The sequence below is a fragment of the Monodelphis domestica genome, chromosome 2 (assembly GCF_027887165.1).
Source record: "Monodelphis domestica isolate mMonDom1 chromosome 2, mMonDom1.pri, whole genome shotgun sequence".
NCBI classification, from domain to species: Eukaryota; Metazoa; Chordata; class Mammalia; order Didelphimorphia; family Didelphidae; genus Monodelphis; species Monodelphis domestica.
Genome location: NC_077228.1, coordinates 27,967,966 through 27,988,982, shown reverse-complemented (window position 1 = coordinate 27,988,982; position 21,017 = coordinate 27,967,966). Strand labels below are relative to the sequence as shown.

At 43.4% G+C, this 21,017-nt stretch overlaps 1 protein-coding gene across 5 annotated transcripts in view; it reads right to left on the bottom strand.

Annotated features, from left to right (window-relative positions):
- Positions 1-1,061: 1,061 nt before the first annotated feature.
- FAF1 (Fas associated factor 1) overlaps positions 1,062-21,017 on the bottom strand; it is a 438,628-nt gene continuing 418,672 nt past the window's right edge. For all 5 annotated transcript variants that reach the window (XM_056815169.1, XM_007480191.3, XM_016429780.2 and 2 more), the window contains one exon: positions 1,062-3,482. In XM_056815169.1, coding sequence (XP_056671147.1) covers positions 3,399-3,482 — 84 coding nt within the window. In that variant the 3' untranslated portion in view covers positions 1,062-3,398. The remainder of the gene's footprint in view (positions 3,483-21,017) is intronic.

Genomic DNA, 21,017 nt, shown 5'->3' with positions numbered 1-21,017 from the left:
AAACATACTGGAGGTCAATGGCCACCCCATGTCCATAGGGAGAGCTCTAGCGAAGAGGGCTCACTCCCTTGGGAAGCAGTCCATTCCAGCTGTGGGCAGCTCTCACTGTCGGGAGGGTTTTCCCAACATCAAACCAAAATTTGCCCTTCCCACACACACGGCTCCTCCTATAGACCCAAGCAGAAAAAGTCATGCTTTCATGGCAACCATTCAAATGCTTAAAGATAGCTCTCCCGGCCTACTCCTGGCCCACCAAACCTCTTGTTCACAATGACTGGAAGGCCCTATTGGATGACAGGAATGTGCAGCTTGTCCCCTTTGGGAGAGTCCCTTTTTGGTAAGTGGGCTAGGTGTGGGGCAGGATAGAGGGAAAAATCTCTTCCCATCACGGGCTCTTTGACTTCTGCCTCAACAACAATGATAATAATAGCTAACATTCCTATAGCGCTTACTGTGTGCCAGGCACTGTACTAAGTGCTTTATGATTATTACCTCATTTGATAACTCTAGGAGGTAGGTGCTATTATTTTCCCTATTTTTAAAATGTGTGAAATTTTGAGGCAAATGGGGGTTAAGTGCCTTGCCTAGAGACACAGAGCAGGTTAGTGTCTGGGGCTCGAGTTGGGCTCAGGTTTTCCTGACTCCAAGCCTGGTGCTTTATCCATTGTGCCCCCTAGCTAAGCCCTTGCTTTCTTCAAGGCTTGGCTCAAATGCCATCCATTAGGGGTCTTTCCTGATCGCTCCACCAAACTACTTGGCATGCATTCTGTGTTTCTCTATCAGTTTCCCCCATTGAGTATAAGATCCTCGAAGGCAAGGACGGCTTCATTTTTGTCTCTGTATCCCCAGCACTTAGCACATATTTAGTGAGCAATCAACATGCCTGCTGAAAGAATGAGTAAGTCCCAGTGACAAAGAACCGCGCTTTGGGGGACACTCCCTGCCCGGTTGGGAATCTTATTGCTGCATTGTTGCAAGAGGATCTGTCCAGCACCCTACGGGGACGGGAGGAGTCATGCCATGGTTTAGGCGTAGTAGGTAAAGTACATTTTAGTAGCAACTTTAGTGTAACTGCAAATTTATTTTATGTTTCTAATGTCACCGAAAAGGTACAATTTAGGAACGCCAAAGTCCCATTCTGCTACATTAAAAAACATAGTTCCATAAAAAAACGCCCTCATTCAACTCCAAGTTTGGATAAACACAATACAGATGATGAAATGTCGGGGTTTTACATCATATCGAATGGTGACTTAGCACAGCAGTGCTGCAAACCAGAAGCGTCTGGAAACATCCACCTTCCAAGGGTTAACCGACGGAACAAAAAAATCTGCGAGGAGGTCCCAGGCACGGACGGACGACAACTCTTTACACTCATACACAAAAGCAGTGATTGCGTTAAGGATATTCTGTGAACACAAGGGAGCCGACGGAACCACGGAGGCCGAGACACACACTTGAGCCGCACTGCAACAGACGGAGGGAGAGGAGTACCCAGGGCGTCAGTCCAAATGAGAAGGGGCAGGCTGGCCCCTGAGCCAGGCGATGACGTCTAGACCTCTCGAGTTGAAGGGCAGAAGAGGAGGATGCTAATGCTTCTACATTGTAAGCGAGTCACACCGTGTCTTTTGGAAGTGGAAAAACCCTTGGTTTGGGAAGGCAGGAAAAGGGTCAGCAGCAAAATGCTTAAACTCCCCGTCTGTATTGCCAACCACCCTTCTTCTGGCCAGGGTTGAGGCTGGGAGCAGGGTGTAGTTTATCTATCTAGGTGGCCAGAGCAGGGGGCTGTGAGAAACCCTTCTGGAGGCTTGGAAGAAAGACTCACATCTTGGCTCCACCAACACCTGCCTTTGCGGCCGAGGGCGAGGACCCAGGCTTCGTGATCACTTGTGTCTGAGGTCCCCAGTGAATACCTGGCTGAGGCTGGAGAGGCAGCCGGAGAGCCTAAAGTGGGAGAGTTTTCTTTGGAGTTGGAAAGATTCAGATCAGGCCCTTGGCTAGCATGAGTTTCATAAAAACAGATGTGGAAAAGTATTCCAGGATTAAAAAAAAGTTTGAATCACAGTAGATGCTTGGATAGTGCATTCAATTCCCTAAACCCTTAAGCCTGCCGATGAAATGAAACACATCAAAACTGTTTATCCGCAGGTTCAAACAATGGATGTCTTCCGAGCTGAGCCGATTCAGGTAAAGAGGAGGAGACGTTTGGCTTGTGTCAGATAGCAGAAGCAATGCGTTCTAGACGCCAGGACCGACTTCTTTTTCTTGCACCGTGAGGCTGATACTCCAATGTCGAGTGGAATGAGGCCAAGACTTCCTTGTCCCACTGTGTGTACACTAAGGCTGTGTGTGCACGCTGTTTGCTGGTGACACAAACAAAGTACTTCTGAACCCTGGAGCAACGAGGTTCAGGTGGGTGGTGGAGTGAAGGAAGAAAAGAAAACCGAGGGGAGGGGGCGGGGAGGCCGGGGTGACCATGTCCATCCATGGCGAGCGCACTGAAGGCTTGCATTCAGGGCGTCTGCCCCACGGGTGCCTTCCTGGACTGGCCGGTGCCAGGGGGTGGGTACAGGCTGCCTTCTCAGAGTATTTAAATATTCACATCATGCACAATTGTGGCAGGTTCACACACTGCAACATAATGGAAAAGACTTTCTACACTGAATCAGGAGGAGGGTCCAAAGCAGAGCTGGAAAATAAATATCTTGCATATATCTCAAACTCTATTCTTCAAACAAAACCTTACACCTCATCAAAGAAGTCAGAGAAGGGACTGAGGGAAGTCCAATGCCTTCATCTACAACACTGGTTCATCTCTGAGGCGGAGAACAGAACATCCCGAGGAGATCTTGGGTGGAGGTGGGTGGGTGGGGATTGTTCTCTGGCCTCCTGAACTCAGGAGACAAAGTCAGAATTCAGACCTGGAGATGAAGTCAGATGCATGGGTTAGGGCTCGGGTTAGAGGCCTGGCTCGATGAGACGTGGCAAAGAGAAAGCATCCTAAATGGCAGGAGGGAAGATGGCCTCGTCTGAGGCTTGGCGGGGCACAGGGCGGGGGAGGCTGGGGTCAGAAGCATCAGAATTCTACTAACAATCACTCACATATGAATGGTGCATTAATTCTAGGGCAAATGCTGCAGGGGCTGGGCTGGGACAGTGTTCAGGACAGAACATTCTCCTCTGCTCGTGCTGCACGGGCTGAAAACATACTCATGGATGGGAAACTTTATGTAGCTACGTTTATTATTCTTTCCAAGATTCTTGCAAGAGGCAGAGAGATGTGAGACACTGAGTGGAGCTGGGTGGAAGGGTGGGGCGGTTTGGAGAAGAGAAGCCTTTCTCTTGACTTGGGGCCGCAGGCCTGCCAAGGAACGGCCAGTCTGGAGGTCAGCTTCCCGTTATTCCTTTGCTTCCAGGAAAAGGGTTTCTTGAGGAAATAGGTTTACCTCCAGTAATGACTTGTTGGGATCCAGCTGGGTGACCTGGAATGAGAGAAGACACACGTTAAGAGGGTGACAACACAAGTTGATATTTCTATCACACCTACGAGTTTATGATGACTCTTCTTCACCCTGTGAGGCAGAAGATAGTACTTCTGTTTTACAGATGAGGAAACTGAGGCTCTGAGACAGGAGTGATTGCTGGGGAAAGAGGTGGCCCAGGGTGTTCCACCCAGGTAGGAGAGGGTAAAGCCAGGGTTTGACCCTGTGTGGGATCAAAATCATACCTCCTGGCCCTTTTAAATGATGCTTGCTCAGTAAGCTCCTCATGGGCATGGCCCAGTGGTAGAGCCTCAGAGAACCACCGTGTAACAGCTGGGCCCAGAATGGCAAATCTGATTAATACAATATTTCTCCAAAGAGAACTCTGCTCTTGTCCTGGCTGCTACCACTCTCCCCACCAAAATCCAAAGCTCCCCATATGTGTCCTTCTCACCCCCCCCCCCCCCCCCGCCCAGTGTCTGAAGGACCTTTTCCCCCAACCCAGGGAAACACAGAAACTCCTACTGACAACTGAGGCCTTCCCAATGCTCCAGGCCCAGGCCACGGTCACCTGCTAAATACCATACTCAGTCTTGGTAGACCTGCAGTTGGTTTGGTCTCCAAGGCAAGCAGTGTCTATCACTGACGCTCACATTTTACATTTATGTTTCACTGCCTGCTCTGGAGGGCAGATCCCCCATGAATGCCCACAATTCCCTGTATGACCTATTCTCCTTTCCTGTCAAGAACCTATCTACTCTCCCATAGTAACCCAGTTCCTATTAAAGTAGCACAAGGACACTTTAGCTCTTTGGGCTTCTGGGTGACATTCTTTCCAAGACCAAGTTTGGCATTCCTGGGCTTCCTCAGCCTGGGGCCACCTGATCTTTGCAGCTTTCTTAGATTCCACCTTCGTGTGTTTTATGTTTGTGCCAAACTGCACTGCTCCCCAGTCCCTGGGCCCTTCCTATTGTTTTCTCTGTATACCTGTCCTTGGGAAGCCATGCCTTCTTATGAGCTCTCTCTTCATTGAATATCCACCCATCCTTTAATGCCCAACTCAAATGCCATCTCTTCCCCTGGAACTCGGCACCATCAGAACCTCTCGAATGAATGTGTAATGTTCTTCTTTGTATCACAGTTAACGGTGTCTGTGTTGTCTGCACCTACTAGACTGTAAGTTTCAAGAGGGCAAACAAACTTGGTGGAATCATAGCTAATAAGTTTGTTTGGGGCCAGGTTGAAGAGGGCCTTAGGTGCCAGGCTATGGAATCTGGCCTTTATCCTTATGGCAGGAGGGTGAGGACAACACCTATGATTTAATTGGCATACAAGAAACTCTCTCTACTGATACAAGTGGCTGCTCCATCTCTGCCTAGTCAGTGAGCTGGAACTTGAACTGAGGTCTTCTTGACTCCAAGGCCTCCTTTACTGATACTGTGCTGCCTCTACTGCAAGTATAGGCATGATTGGTAATGGGGAGAGGGAAAAGACCTGAGGTAAAGAGATCTGTTTAAGAGAAAATCAAGAAAGTAAAGGCTAATGATAACAACTGCTCTTAGGTACCTAATCACCCCATTAATTTATAATTCCCAGGTACCAGATTGTTAAAGGGCTGTAGAATGCAAGCATGTTGGTTTGGTCATGGAGTAAGAGAGAAGGCAAGGTCATAATCCTGTGGGTTCCAGTGGGATCCATGAGATGCTAAACGAACCAGAGGAAAGCTTTTGGCTGCTGAGTGGTCCATCATTGAAGGATGAATACAAAGATGTGGACAAGACTTTAGGAGGCTGATGAGTTGCAGAAAGGCTAGGACCTATTCAATGTTTTTATCAATGGTTTGGAGGTAGATACACATTGCTTACTTATCAAATCTGCTGATGAAAAGAAGCTTGGAGGGATAGCTAAAATGCCAGATGCTAGGGTCAGGATCCAAAAAGACATCTTAGAATGGTGGCTCAAATTGAGTGAGAAGAAATTTCTTCAATACACTTGTTGATGTATTGAAGACTACATCTCATTTCTTTGGGTGCTCCTTCTATCAGTGAAGAACCTCAAGTGTCCACGGTTTCTTATCACATGAGATTTTTGGCTCCCATTGTTGAGTTCCTCACAGGGACTCCATTGGGGGAGTGGCTCTCCTAATTCTGCTTCTGACTTTCTATACCATAACATGGTGTCCCTGCTTTGGTACCTACTCCACTTCACCCCAGTTTTTTGGTTCTATTTTGTGTAAAACCCAAGTCCTCTGAGGGCAGGGACTATCTTATTTGGTACCATCAAGCTAAGCACAGTGCCTGCACAGTATTAAATAAGGGATTATGTCTGAGCTCTCCTGCAAGTCCTTGATCTAATATGTGTAGCCTGGGTCCTTCTGTCCTCCTGTGAGAGGCCAGGTCTGCCTCCTTCTCCAGGTAAACACTTTCTTGGTGATATCCCTGCCACTACTCCTTGCACACAAGTTATCATTAGAATTATGCTGTGGCCATCACTCATCTTTCCACTGCCTGCTGGATCACCTGTAACTTGGAGTCTTTAAAGTGTGGCACTCTGACATCTTCAACCACAGAGCATCACTGGGGGAACACTTTTGTTAAAAAAAAAAAAAAAGATGAGTTCTTGAATCAGTAAGCAGTTTGTATTTCTAAAAGTACTATATGATGTCCCTAATATAATCCAGCATATTCTCTTCCTCCTTATGTCATCTTAACATATGCATGAGATATGCCAGAGAGGAGACTATAAGAAATTCTCTCCCTGTTGGAGAAGAAACTTAGAGGTTGCATTTTGATCTACTGAGTCAAAACTTTCTTTCTTTTTTTAACCCTCACCTTCCATCTTAGAATCAATACTGGGTATTGGTTCTAAGGCAGAAGAGTGGTAAGGGCTAGGCAATGGGGTTCAAGTGACTTGCCCAGGGTCACCCAGCGAGGAAATGCCTGAGGCCAGATTTGAACCCAGGACCTCCTACCTCTGGGCCTGACTCTCAATCCACTGAACAACCCAGCTGTCCCCAAAACTTTTCTGAAATCAACAAACCATCAGCATATTCATTATGAATTTGCAAGAAGATATGAGCATTGTAATATTGTTTAATGGAATATCTTTTCTTGGTGACTTTGGGCACATGGTGATCTGCCAGATCCATTATTCATTTCTGCAAGGAAAACTTAGGAATTATCTTTCCATTTAGCTGTAAGCTCTTGTCATCTCCTCCTTTCATTGATCAAGAAGCTATCAGTACTAAAAATATTTACAGCCGCACTTTTTGTGGTGGCAAAAAATTGGAAAATGAGAGGATGCCCTTTAATGCAATGAGCCAGGACAATTCTGAGGGACCTAGGAGAAAGAACACTCTCCACATTCAGAGGAACAACTGTGGGAGCAGAAACACAGAAGAAAAACAACTGCTTGATCACATGGTTCTATGGGGATATAATTGAGGATGTGGACTCTAGACAATCACCCTAGTGCAAATATAATATGGAAATAGGGCTTGATTCATGACACATGTAAAACCCAGAACTGTGTGTTGGCTATTGGGGGGGGGGTGTAGGGAAAGAACATGAATCATGTAACCATGGAAAAATACTCTAAATGAATTAATTAAATAACATTTTCAATTAAAAAAAACTATCAGTACTGATGTGATTCAATTATTCCAATATTATGCCAAGTTTCTTTTTTCTTTTCTTTTTAAAATTCTTGTTTTCTCTCTTAAAATATATACTAATTGTTGGTCCCAACCAATTAGGGTTAAGTGACTTGCCTAGGGTTACATAGCTGACAAATGTCTGAGGCCAGATTTGATCCCGGGACCTCCCATCTCTAAGCCTGGGTTCTCTATCCACTAAGCCAACTAGCTGACCCTCCAGAAGTTGATTTTCACTGGACAAACCCTATTCTAAGTACTTAATCATTTTTTATTCCCTTCCCTTCCCTTTTTTGCTCAGATGTTAATTTTTGAAGGTTTCTTTTGGCTCCCATCTTAATGAAGGACTTTTCATCAAGAATGCTTCAAAGTACTATATTCCAGTCAAGGTCTAACTCTCATGCCCCCACCAAAAAAAAAAAAAATCACAGTCTTTAAGGGTTAAGTTATTTTTCATGGTAAGCTTTCATCTTTTGCCTTGTGGAATCCTGTATTCCAATATTTCCTGGCTTTTATTGTAGTAGCTTCCAAGTCTCAGGTGATCCTTGACTGTGGTTTTTGGTTCTTGGATGATTACAGTATGTTTTCTTTACCTGAAAGCTCTAGATGTTGGTGATGATATCTTTCAGGAGGTGATTGATTATTTCTATTTCACTCTGCCCTCTAGTTCTAATTGATCTGGGAAGTTTTCATCTATAAAATAACAAAATATAGTACTTGAATTTTTTTTTAGGGTGGTGATGGTCATGGTTTTCTTGGAATTTGAAGTTTCTTAAATGATCCTGTCCTTCATATTTTTGCCCAGGTTGCTTGTTTTTATAGTATTTAGATTTTTTTTCATTTTTTACCAGTTCTTTAATTTTATTATAACATTTGTCTCACTGAGTCACTGAATTCTACTTGTTTCATTCTTTCCTCAGGTTTCTTATTTTATGTATAATTTCATTTTTGTTATCACTTGCTTTATTTCTTCTAGTTGCTCTAGTAATCCTGGGGGCCAGCGAAGTCATTGTCGCCCTAAGGTTCAGTTTTTCTTGTAGTTGTGGAGTTACTCTTTTCTCCTGGGGGTACCTCTCAGGCATCTCTTGGCCCAAAATGTTTCTTCAGAGTTTGGGGTTTTCTTCTTCCATCTTCAGCTTCAATGCCTGATGTGGTGCTTGGTGTCAGGTTCAGCTCTGTTCCCTCTCACATTCTTTCATGGGATGTTTGATTCTGATTTCTATTTGTTGGGCTCTTGCCGCTGACCTCTATCTTTCTTGGTGTGCCTGAGTTCAGAATGCTGGCAGGTTATAGGCTCCCATGATTTGGTTTAGAGCAGTAATGTCACTGAGAGAGACCCCAAGGAGCAACTCAGGTTGGCTTGCTGTGGGCTTTCTTTTGGCCAGTGTGGCCTGCTTTGGTCCCCTCTTGTCCTCTCTTCAAGACTGTTCAGAACACTGAGTTTCCCAAGCTTAAGAAGTTCCATGACCGTTTACTTCAGGCTTTAGAGACCTCTCTCTTCTGAGGTGTTGTGGTTAGAGTGCTGTGGATTACCTAGTCTCCTAAGGCTGCCTCTACTAACTTCATGCTTTCTTATCCCTAAGACATGGGGCTGCAACTTTCGGCTAGTCTTTGGTTTCAGTGCGAGCAGGCTTCTAGCTTTTTCACCTGCCCTTGAACAGACCTCCCTAGAGGAGAGGTCCAACAGGCTTCTGTTTTGTTTGTTTGCTTTGTCTGGGTGCAGTCTTGGACTGGCTGAAGGTGTTTCCTACAGCTTTTCTTTGGATTTCTTCATTGTTATTTGGCCTGGTGCTAAAGTGTATGTGGAAGAGCTTGACTCTATATGGTTTTTATTTTTTAAACCTTTACTTTTGATCTTAGACTCAATACTGTGTAGTGGTTCCAAGGTAGAAGAGCAGTAAAGGCTAGGAAATAGGGGCTAAGTGACTTACTCAGGTCACATAGCTAGGAGGATATGTCTGGGGCCTGATAAAAAGGCATTTTTAAAGCACTTACTATGGGTCAAGCACTGTTCCAAGCACAGAGTATGTATGTACAAAGGTGAGATGGTTCCTGCCTTCAAAGAACTTAAATTCTAACTTAAATTATATTCTAATTCATATATCTGGAGTGGTAGCCAGGGGAAGTAATGTCTGCAGAGACAGAGGGATACAGGGTTCATCCAGAGAACAATCAATCAGAGAACATGTCTGTCCAGGAACAAAGGAGCTTTAATAGTATTGATTTGATTACTGGGTCAAAGAAAAAGGGGCAAGAAAAATCTGACAATGAGGGGAAAAAATGGCTTGAGGCATATGATTTAATGGCATGTGAAGCATGATTTGGTGTGGTACTCTGGGCCTGGCTAGATATAGTAGACTAATTGTATTAATGCTTGTCACAAATCAAGACAGTTTAGCCCAGTGTAGACATGTCATAATTGAGTGGACTAAGTCCTCCTCTAAGAAAAGGCAGCATTTTTTCTGCTGGTCCAGCAAGGAAGTGGGGCATGAGCAGAACAGATGGCTAGAGTGGGTAATTGGATGGGCTAGAGAGAGGACAACAGGACTATCACTTCCTTTAATTTGGACAATTTCATAATGCAATCTAAAATTACATGAGATTTTTTTAGGCTGCTAGATCACAGGACATGGTGAATTTTCTAAAAACCACAGGCCTTTTTCAGATCTGCTATTGTCCCACTACAACTTTATTATCCTATACACATGCTGATTTAAAAAAATTCAACTACCTGAACTTTACATTTATTCCTACTAAATTTTATCTTTGGGAGGACTTCTGTTTAAGAAATCAGCATAAAAGTTATAGTTGAGAGCAGCTTGAGTGACTCAGGGGATTGAGAGCCAGGCCTAGACATGAGGGGGTCCTGGGTTCAAATCTGACCTCAGACATCTCCTAACTGCGTGACCTGGGGCAAGTCACTTAACCAGCTGAAAGCTGTAGCCCTCTGTCCTAGGGATAAGGAAGCATGAAGTGAGTAGATAGGGACTGCTTAGGAGGCTATTGCTCTTCTGCCTTGGGACCAATAACACTATATTAATTCTATGACAGAAGGTAAGGGTATTTAAAAAGTGCCTTTTCATTCATTCATTCATTCATTCATTCAATCATTTTGACCACATGTGGAATATTATATTTAGTTCTGTGTACCATATTTTACAAAGACACACACAAATGGGACCATGTCCAGAGGACATTGACCTCTAAATAGAATGGAAACCATGGCAGAAAAAGATCAGTTGAAGCAATGGGGATGTTTAATCTGGGGAAGATTTAGGGAGAACATAATGAGCACATTCAAATATATGAAGGATTTTTCACATGGAAGTGAGATTAGACTTGCTCTGCTTGGCCCCAGAAATAACACTAGGTCTGAAAGACAAAAATCATAGAAGTAGATTTGGGCTAAACATAGGGAAGAACTGCTAACAATTAGAAATGTCTCATTATGGTACAAGTTGCCTTGGGAGGTAGTGAGTTCCTCACTGTCAAGCAGAGGATGCTTGCAGCTTTGATACCCTAAAACCGCTTGTTTGAGGGTATGTGATAGAGATAATTCCTATCCTGGTACAGATACAGTTTGGACTGACTGCCTCTGAAATCCCTTGTCACTCAAGAGATTCTGGGATTTTATTATTGCAGTGGCAGAGGGAGTCCCTGCACAGAAGCAGTCATGGCCCCATCAAGGGAACAAGAAGTCAGCTCCAAAGGGTGTTGGGGTTGGATGATTTGGAATGAGAGGCCTTGCTGATAAGGACCTCATTACTTTCTTTCCGGGTTCACTGGAAAGTACCCCGAGAACCCCATGGCTCTTAGGTAGAAAGGGAGACTGCCCCCTAGGAAAGCTACTCTTGAATCTGCTCAAGCCTGCAACTAATTAGATATGCTCACTTCTCAAATCTACACCCCACTCCCCATGGGCCAACCTGGGCATGGCACAGCAGAAGTGTGTTGGCACCACTGTCTCTGTCAGGGAGGGCTTGGGTTAATGCACACTATCTTCCACACTGTATCCAGATGGAAACTGGCTGAGCCCAAAGTGGGGGATGGGATCTGGGGGCACCCACAGGAGACATATCTTTCTTCAAACTCCCTGGCTGCCTAGTGACTGTGAGCCCAGAAGGCCGTCCCATCCAACAATTCTCCTCCTTGGGCGGTAGAAGTCAGCAGCAGGCCCTGCAGCTGATCGGGGTATCTGTTTCCACCCTCTCTGCCAGCCCCCCCCCCCACCTTCTGCTTTCTAACTCACGGGGGGGCAGCCCCCTCTGCAAATGTTTACACCCTTCGCCAATTACCCGACAATATGGCTCCTGCTTCTGTCAACAAACAAAGCTGTTGCTGTTTTGTTTTAGCTCCTTGGCATTTTCTGTTCATCTGCTCTCACCATTGTTCCTAATTAACATGCCAGAACTCCAACATCGCCAACTTGGTTATTTGTGGGCTGTCGACAGAAGGCTACCAGGCAGAGGACAGAAATCTGGGCTGACCAGGGAGTGGCTGAGCCTGCTCTAAGGATCCTCCTGCCTCATTTGACATGTGAGGAAACTGAGCCTGAGAGATGTGGCAAAGCCCCATCCCAGGGTAGGTCCCTATGCTAGAGTTATGTCCCCCAACATTATCCACCATCTTGAGTGGCAATAACAATGATTCTAGAGGCACAGAGGGCATCTAAGTATGCAGAATGCTTTGCAGGCCATGGCCTATTTGAGCCTTCCTCTACTCTGTGGAAAAGGTACAAGAGAGTTATTCTCCCATTTTTAAGATAAGGTTCCAGTGTCTGAGGGGAGATGTGAGCCAGGTCTAGCCCAGGCATTGGGCAGGGTCAGCACCACTCATCTCACCCTAGAATCAGGAGGAGAGAACTGAGGGAGAGAGCAATAGAGTCAGGAGACCTGGATCCAAACCCCAGAACTCTGCCACTGACTTGCTACACAATCTCTGACAAGTCCTTTCTTTTCTCTAGGCCTCAATTCCCTCCAGAGGCCTTTGGAGCTAGGTCCCTCTTGGCCACGAAAGCTGGTGAATTGGTCTCTGAAAAAGCCTCCTCTGCACTGTCACTGACGCCTCCGCCTTGGTGTTGATTCACTGCAAACACGGCTCCTTCCCTGGAGGCCCAGCTGGCAGGGGCTTTTCATCAAGTGATAAGCACTTGAGTTTTCACTGAAGGTTATTTGAGACATGAATCTGCAAGTGAACTGTTACCAGCTCCATCTTTGCCCTGTTGGATGGGGCTGGCCCAGCCAGGCTAACTCTGGCTGCTCTAGCAAGGGGAAGACAATGGTTCAGCAAACACTTTCTCACCACCTAGCCATAGTGAATCGGCATTATTAAGGCACTGTAAAGTTTGCAAACAGTCCATAGTCACGATTTCATTTGATATTCATGACCACTCAGTGACTAGCCCAAGGCTCCCCAGCAAGTCAATGGCAGAGGTGAGCTGGGATGTGAACCAAGGCTTTGGGAAGTCAGGCAGATCAACTGCCCCCTCCATCCTGCCTTGCTCTCTATTCAGGGTTCTGACCTAAGCTCTGCTAGGGGTAGACAGAGATGAAGGAGGCACAGGGTACTGCCCTCTTGTAGTACACATTTTGGCAGGCCTTACATCTCAGTTCTGCCTCTTACTGCCTATGCTATCTTGGGCATAAGTTGGCTTTCTCTGGATTTCAGTTTCCCTGTTGATAAAACTGGGGGTGGGAGCACTGGACTAGATGGTCTCTTAGGTTCCTTCTAGTCCTAACATCTCTAGGCTTTGTTCCTACAATCTCTCCTCATGTATCCTATATACTAGGGTCAAGCTGGCCTCTTTCCTGCATCCTCATCATCCTTGGGTTCTTGTGTTTTGTTGCTCGTTGAGAAATTAACACCAACCCCCAATCCTTCAAGTTCACATCAAACATCATCTCCTCCAAGAAGTCTTCCTTGAACCTCTCCCTCCTCCTATCTCATGGATTAGGGGCAAGAGAACTTTAATTTAGCTCCCTCAATGGAGCCCTGCACTCTTCATTGTCATGCTCTTTACAGGCCTCCCCAACCTCCTCCACTTTCTAGTTTGACTTCACTTTTTCTTCTTTTAGTACAAACAAATGGGGAGACAGGCTCAGCTGACTCAGGAATAGGCAAGGCAAACACTTCCATGGACCACATTGGCATAGCTTTGGGGAAACGGGCTAAGTGAAACCTTCATCTTCCTTACACTCCTCCTGCCTAGTGACAAAGGAAAACAACCAGGCAGAAGCATATGGCACAAGCCTATCTGACAATGCTTCTGTCCAAGGAGTTCCCCATGTTTCTACCATGAGGAAGCAGGGATGTTTCAATATCTCTTCTCTGGAGCCTGCAGGGGTTTCTTCCATTACTAAGAGCTTAACTATCCCTCTTTGAAAGCCCAACTCCCAAATCCCTAGGAAACCTCCCAGATTTCTCTGCTTGGTAACAGTCTCCCTCTCAGATCCCACTACCGGGGTCCTTTGTTTGCCCCATTTAATTCACGCATCTGGCATTACTTCACACTACCTTAGGTGCCTTATATGCCTCCCTCTTTGCAAAGAGATCACAGAGTACTTGACAGGGTATGAAGCAGGTTCCTCTAAGAGGAAGGTCCTGCTGTTGTTCCTGTCTTAGTTTCCCACAGAAACTTGGGCTCAAGAAACAGCCAATAAGTGTCAGAGGCAGAATCTGAACCTTGGGTCTTATCCTCATGGCTCAGCAGTACCGCTGTACCAGACGAACCTAGAGTTAGGAAGAACTGAGTTTATATCTGGCCTTGGACACTTACTAGAGGAGTAACTCTGGGCAAGTCACTGAACTTCCCTAAAGCCTCAGTGTCCTCTGTATTAATAGCACTTACTTCACAAGGATACTCTGAGTATCAGCTGGGATGACAAAATACAAATGATAGCTACCGCTATTACAGTTGTCTTTATTCTTTTTTTTTAATTCCCACAAGGCATTTCACTTACAAGGCATATGATATCTGTTGACTGAATATTAAATTTTAGGCTAAATGGCCACATTTTCAGAGGGCCCTTGTTAAATACTGGAGAGACTGAAGAGCTACCACTGTGTAGCGTGAGGGACTGGCCAGCAGCCCTCACACAAGAGGAAAGATAGATAGAAGTTTATCTCTGGGGGAACCAGGATCTAAAGCTGGAGGGATGGCAAGAGAGACCAGACATCCAATCATATATAAATTGAGCTCCACAGACTTAAGCTCCAGCCTTCCACTTCATAGATACATGAAACAGTGAGAAGACCACAACAGAACATCATGGGCATCAGAAATGAGCTTAGAGATCAGGAGACAAAGCCCAGTCCTCAAAGCTGAGCTTTGATCATGGACTGTTACGGCTTAATGATAGGGGTAAGAGAAACAGAGGTGCTGAGCATGGCCATAGGCCAGCTCCAAGGGAGAGAGAAAAAGAGATAGTAGTCAAGAAGAGAGATGAGTGGGTAAAGCTGGGCTGGGCCTGTGGGCTCGTCTACTTATTATCATATGCAAAGATACATAATACATAGTAATTAATGACATAGGGGATTATCATTGGTAGAGAGGTAAATTGTCATAAGATAAGGGCGGATCCTTCTTCAGCCTGGGGAGAACAAAGAAACCTACTTTTGCGCCCAAACTAGTTGGGATCAAAGTTCATTGCCTTACTGGCCATGCACAGGACAGAGAATGCGCTCTTCTCAGGCCTAACTTTATGGCTTAATTATCTGTCTTGAGTAAACATAGCTGTGGACTGCTACACACTGATACCTAACTGCTAGATGACTAAGGTAAGTTTCTCTTTCAGTGCGCCAGAACATTGTATAAGACCCTGAAGTTATAAACTTGTGGCAGAGTTGCACTGCAAAAACCAATTCTCTAATACCTAGGACTCTGCACAATGGAACTCATAGGATGATCTTCCTTCAATCCAAAAAACAAAAAAAGGAAAAAATGGAATATGTTCAAGGAGGGGAACCACCATAGTGTAAGTGTAAGAGAAGAGGTTGATGCAAAATCACAATTAGATACAATTCATGACTTCCTGGGACTTATAGCCTAATAGGGGATCATTTTAAAAACTGTTGAAGGAACTGGAACACATTACATAGGTGGGAAGGTGAGAAGCACATAGCCAGTCTTGATTGCTGTATTTAAGTACTTAAAGAGTTGACAAAGAGACAAGGAATTTAAGTTATTCTGTATGGCCCCAGGAGAAAGAACAAGGAAAAATGGGGGAGAATTACAGGAGTCAGATTTCAGTTTGATATAAGAAATAACAATTATGGCTATTCAACAAGGAAACAGACTTGTATGAGTGGCAGGAAACGCACCACTCAAAGTATCCATGCCAAAGCTGAATTTTATGGAAGGGCTTTCTGAACTGGTGGCTGGGGTGAGTGGGGAAGAGTGGAAGAAGAAGAAGAAGGTTTGGATTAGATGTCTACTAAAGTCCCCTCTAATTAAGATCCCATGATTAGACAAGTTCCAGGCTCTAAGATTTTAAGATTCATTAATTCTCTGATGTCCTCTTTATCATCAAGAAAAGCAAAAACTCAACATTTTATATATCAGGGAAACTAGAAACTTTCTCAATATATACAGAAATAAATCAGAGCTGTTCCTTTTCTTGTATGTTATTTGATATAGTTTGAGAAATGATAGCAATAACAATAGGACAAAAGAAAAGAAAGGCATAACAAAAGGCAAGAAGAGACAATCCTTGCTATCCTTATCTGCATGACAGTTTACTCAGAAGTCCCTAGGGCAGTGATGGTGAATCTATGGCATGGGTGCCAAAGATGGCATGTTGTGTTCCCTGTGGGCACATGGCCACCACCACCACCCCTGCCGAGTTCATTACTAGAAAGGGAGAGGGATTCAGGTAGAGTTACTCCCTTCCCTGTCTCCGCTGTGCCAGATGACATTTTTTCACATTATCTGCCCCTCTGCCCAGCAGCCCAATGAGAAAGCATAGCAGGAAAGTTGGCCAACTCAAAGGGGTCAGAGCAGAGCTCTCAGGCCACTCCTTTTCTCCTTTCTACACTGGCTAAGGACATTCCTCACTTTACCTGCCCCTCCGCCCAGCAGCACAATGGGAACACTTTCTTCCTCCCTTGTGTGGGTAAGGGGGGGCAAGGTAGGCCCAGCACTTGGTGGGGGTGGCACTCCATCTCTAAAAGGTTCACCATTACTGCCCTGGGGAATCAACAAAGTCATCCAGACAATACCTTCAGAAAAGTTTCAGACTAAAAACCTCTGTCACAAAAATCAACAGCATTTTCATATAACAACAACAAAATCCAACTGGGCATAATGGAAAGATAAGTACCATCTAAAACCACTACAAAGTACACGGAATACCTGAGAATCAATCCATTTTAAAGCACATTCAATATCTGCATAGGTATAATTAGAAACTCCTTAAAAAGCAAAGAATGCTTATTATAGAGAGATATTTAGCACTCATAGATGGACTATGATAATATACTAGAAATGGTAATACTAGCAATTGCACAGATTTAGTGCTATATCAACCAAACTACCAGAGGGATACATTTACAGAATGAGACAAAAATAACAAAATTCATTTGGGGGAACAGAACTAGAATATCAAAAGACAACATTAACTTTCAGATCCAACATAAAATCCTGTAATTTCCTACCTCTCAAATCTTTGCACACTTTATTCTCCTCCACATTCCCAATGATATGATACTGGCCTCTGCGTTATTTGTTGTATAAAATACTTATCTTGGCTAGACAGAACAACAACTCACAAAGTTGTAGCAGTCCAGCCCATAGGTATTATGGAGAGAAAAGGATTGTGAGTGAGCACATGGTCATCCTGCGCATGGCAATGGGCTCTATTCCCAATGTGGCTGAGGTTAAGGCGCGAAACCTTACTTCCTCCTGTCTCACTCACCTGAGGATAATAACCCCACCTTCACCTTGTCATAATTTGCAATTATCCAATGGCAATACACTAGGTAACTCATCCATATGTATTGAGGCATCATGTAACTGATCAATATGTATTGAGCTCATTTGTATATCAAAGAGAATAAAAGAAACGGGACACAGCCAGCTCGACCACTTGGAGGACATTGACAGGTTTGCAAAGGAGCAACTTCTCCCCTTTCTCTCTCCTCTCTATCTTTCTCCCTGAGGCCTGGCCAAAAAGGCCAGGCCTTCTTGTCTCTCTCTCTTTTCCAATGCTAATACCTAGCGTTATCTACCTCCTTTAGTTTCTAACCTCCTTTCCTTCTGAGCTAGCCTTATCCTCTGACCAGTGCAGTGTTAAATTGAGATCATTGGGTGGAATAGCTTGGATAGTAACGCCCAGTGGTCGGAGCAGGCTGTGGCTCCCGAATATCAATAATTGATTACTGACTCGTTTATTTACATCTCTAAAGCCGGTTCGTTCACGCCCTTCGCGGGATCCAAAACTTCTATCCTGTTTCTATTTTCCTTCCTTAAAACTTCTCACGGGCCGGGAGGTTTTAAAAGTAAAGCCAAAATGGATACATGACTTAGAAATAAAAAGGGACACTATAAATAAATGCAGGGAGCACAAAATAGTCTGTTTGCCTGCCTGACCTACGGATAAAGGAAGAATTTATGTCCAAGTCAGAGAACATCACAAGATATAGAATAGTTTTGACTGCATTAAATTAAGAAGTTTTTGCATAAAGAAAAGCAATGCAACCAACATTAGAAAGTAAACAACTGGGAAAAAAAGTCTTTATAGGACGTGTCTCTGACAAAGGCCTCATTTCTCAAATAGATGGAGAACTGAGTCATATTTATAAGAATTCAAAACATTCCCCAATTGACAATTGGTCAAAGGATATGAACAGGCAATTTTCTGATGAAGAAATTTGAATTATCTCTAGTCATTTGAAAAAATGCTCCAAATCACTATTAAATAGAGAAATATGAATTAAAACAACTCTGTAATACCACCTATCAGACTAATATGACAAAAATGGAAAATGATAAATGTTGGAGGGGTGTGGTAAAACTGGAACACATGGAACTGTGAACTAATCTAATCATTCTGGAGAACAATTTGGAACCATTTCGAAGGGCCAAAAGACTGTGCGTACCCTTAGATCCAGCAATACCACTACTAGGTCTGTATCCTAAAGAGATCCAAGACAGGGCAAAAGGACCTACTCATACAAAAATATTTATAACACCTCAGAATTAGAAACTGACGAGAAATCCAGCAATTGAGTAATGACTGAACAAGTTGTGGATTAATGTACATTAATGGTAATGTAATACTATCATGCCATAAGAATGCCACAAGGCAAACACAAAACAAACAAAACAACTCTGGAAAGAATTATATGAAGTGAAGTGAACAGAACCAGGAAAACATTGTACATAGTAACAACAATAATGTGTACGATGGTCAACTGTGAATGACTTAACTATTATGAGCAATGCAAGGACCCAGAACAACTCCAAGGGACTCAAAGCAAAAAAGGCAATCCACTACTGTAGAAGGAACACAGTCCGAATGCAGACTGAAGCCATACTTCACTTTTTCCCTCCATTAATTTTTCTCTAGTGTAAGCAATATGTGTCTTATTTCACAGCATGACGAACATGGAAATATTTAGTGGTAACAGATGCACAACTTATATTTACTCGAGAAGGAGAGAACAGGGATCACAAAATGTTAGAAACTGGTTTATTACCCAGTGGAATTGCTTGTTGGCTATGGGAAGGTGGTGTGAGGAGGAAAGGGAAAGAACATGAATCATGGAACCATGGAAAAATATTCTAAATTAATTAATGAAATAAAAAATCTCAAATAAAAAAGGAAATTGGTTATTAAAAATTATACGTATATGTAATCTGGAGGAAAAAAAAGATACTTGTTTCTAGACTCCCTGCTTTTTCATTGAGTGTCCCTCATCCCAGCAATGTTCTACTACCTTGTCTCCACATCCTGGATTCCCTGGTTTCCCTCAACTCACATCCCACTATCAGCCTGAGGTCTTTCCAGTTTCCCCTCAAAGCCAGTGTGTTCCCTTTGAGATTACCTCCAGTTTATCCAGCTTATATCTTGTTGTCTGCATGCTACTCCCCCCCCCCCCCACATTAGATTGCATATTCCCTGAAGGCAGTGACTATCTTCCCTTTTTTTGCATCCCCATATCTAGCACAGCACTCAGCACATAGTAAGTACTTCATAACTGCTTGGTGACTTGACTAAGGGAAAGCAGTGCTTCCATACTACAAGTTATACCTAAGGCAGGGATCCTCAAAATAATTTGGTATGGCTTAAAAATTTTAAGAGTAGATGAGTGAAATTGACTAAACAAGGAAGAACATGAAATACCTGATTCTATAACTCAAGTGTTCAATACTTGAAAAACTTAAATTACTTAGGAAAGAATTAAACATTTGATAGGATCTGGGAGAAATATGAAAGCCTAGAAAAAATTAGGTTTAGACCAACATCTTATATGCCATAATTCAAATAATCACAATGGATATGTGATCTAAATGTTAAAGATCATATAATAAAAAATTAGAAGAGAAGTATCTAATATGCACTTTAGCTATGGTTAGGGGATGAGTATTGAACCAAACAAGGGCAAAAGACAAATACAGATGAAAAATAGATAACTTTTAGTAAAATTAATCATTTTTTAAATGAAATTAATGCATTTTGGCCAAGAAGTTGAATAATTAAAAAAAACCAACACATTTGTATCAGATTTCTCTGAGTCTACCATTCAAAAGATATAAACAAAGAACAGAAATCTATGATCCAAAGCTGTTTCCCAGTAGATAAATGGTCAAAAAGACAAAAGACTTGTCAGAAATGCAAATCAAAACATTCTTGAAGTTTCACCGCACATTCAGCTAACTGGCAAAGATGCCAAAAGATGGGAATAGTCACTGTTGTAGAAGAGGTGGAAAGATACATATACAAGTACATTATTGGTGGAGTTGTAAATGGCATAACCATTTTGGAAAGGAATTTGGAATTATGAAAAGAAAATGACTAAAATGCTTACATACACACACACACATACACACAACATCCTTACCTTCTGTCTTAGAATCAATACTTAGAACCATAAACAGTACCCCCAAATAAAAACCACAACTCAAACCTAATACTATAAATTTAGGAACCAGTGATAGATTACTGAATTCTGCAGCAAGGGGGGCCCGCCCAAAGGGGCAGGGACTCTCTGAAGGAAAAGGACAAAGTTTATATATGTTTTAGTTTAGGCAGGAGGTGAACTGGGTATGTTGTATTCTTCCTAACCACAGAGTCTCCACTGATGGCTTCCTTTTCTGATCCCTTGTATTTATTGTTTCCATGGATGTAGCACATCCATTTATAGGTATTCTAAGCTGGTCTCCCCAATGAAACCAGGCTCACTGTGTCCTGCCTGAACAGATTAGGATGCCAATAATACTTTTTGACTTGACCCAATGGCCATGGATACTTTCTCTGCACTTCTTTAACTGATCCTCTTAGTTTCAAGAGTCACCAGGCAGGGATAAATCCATTTCCAGATTCTTCTTGGCTTATATGGACAAAGATCCATGAAAAGACCTACTCTCAATAGAGGAAGCCCGAAAACAAAAGTCATTTGAATACTCCTTGGCATCTCAAGGCAGCAGAAAGTACACTGGAAACAGAGGATTAGAGTAGCTGTGTAAACCTTGGGATCACACTTCACAGCTATGGACTCAGTTTCTTCATCTGTAAAATTGAGATAACAATACTGATACTGCCTATCTTAATCAGTCAATAAAAGTTGATTAATTAACAGTGCTGGGTACAGTGCTAAGAATTGCAAGCCCTAAGAGAAAAAAGCTAAGTGGAAGCAACAACAACATGTACTTCGGGGTGTCCTCC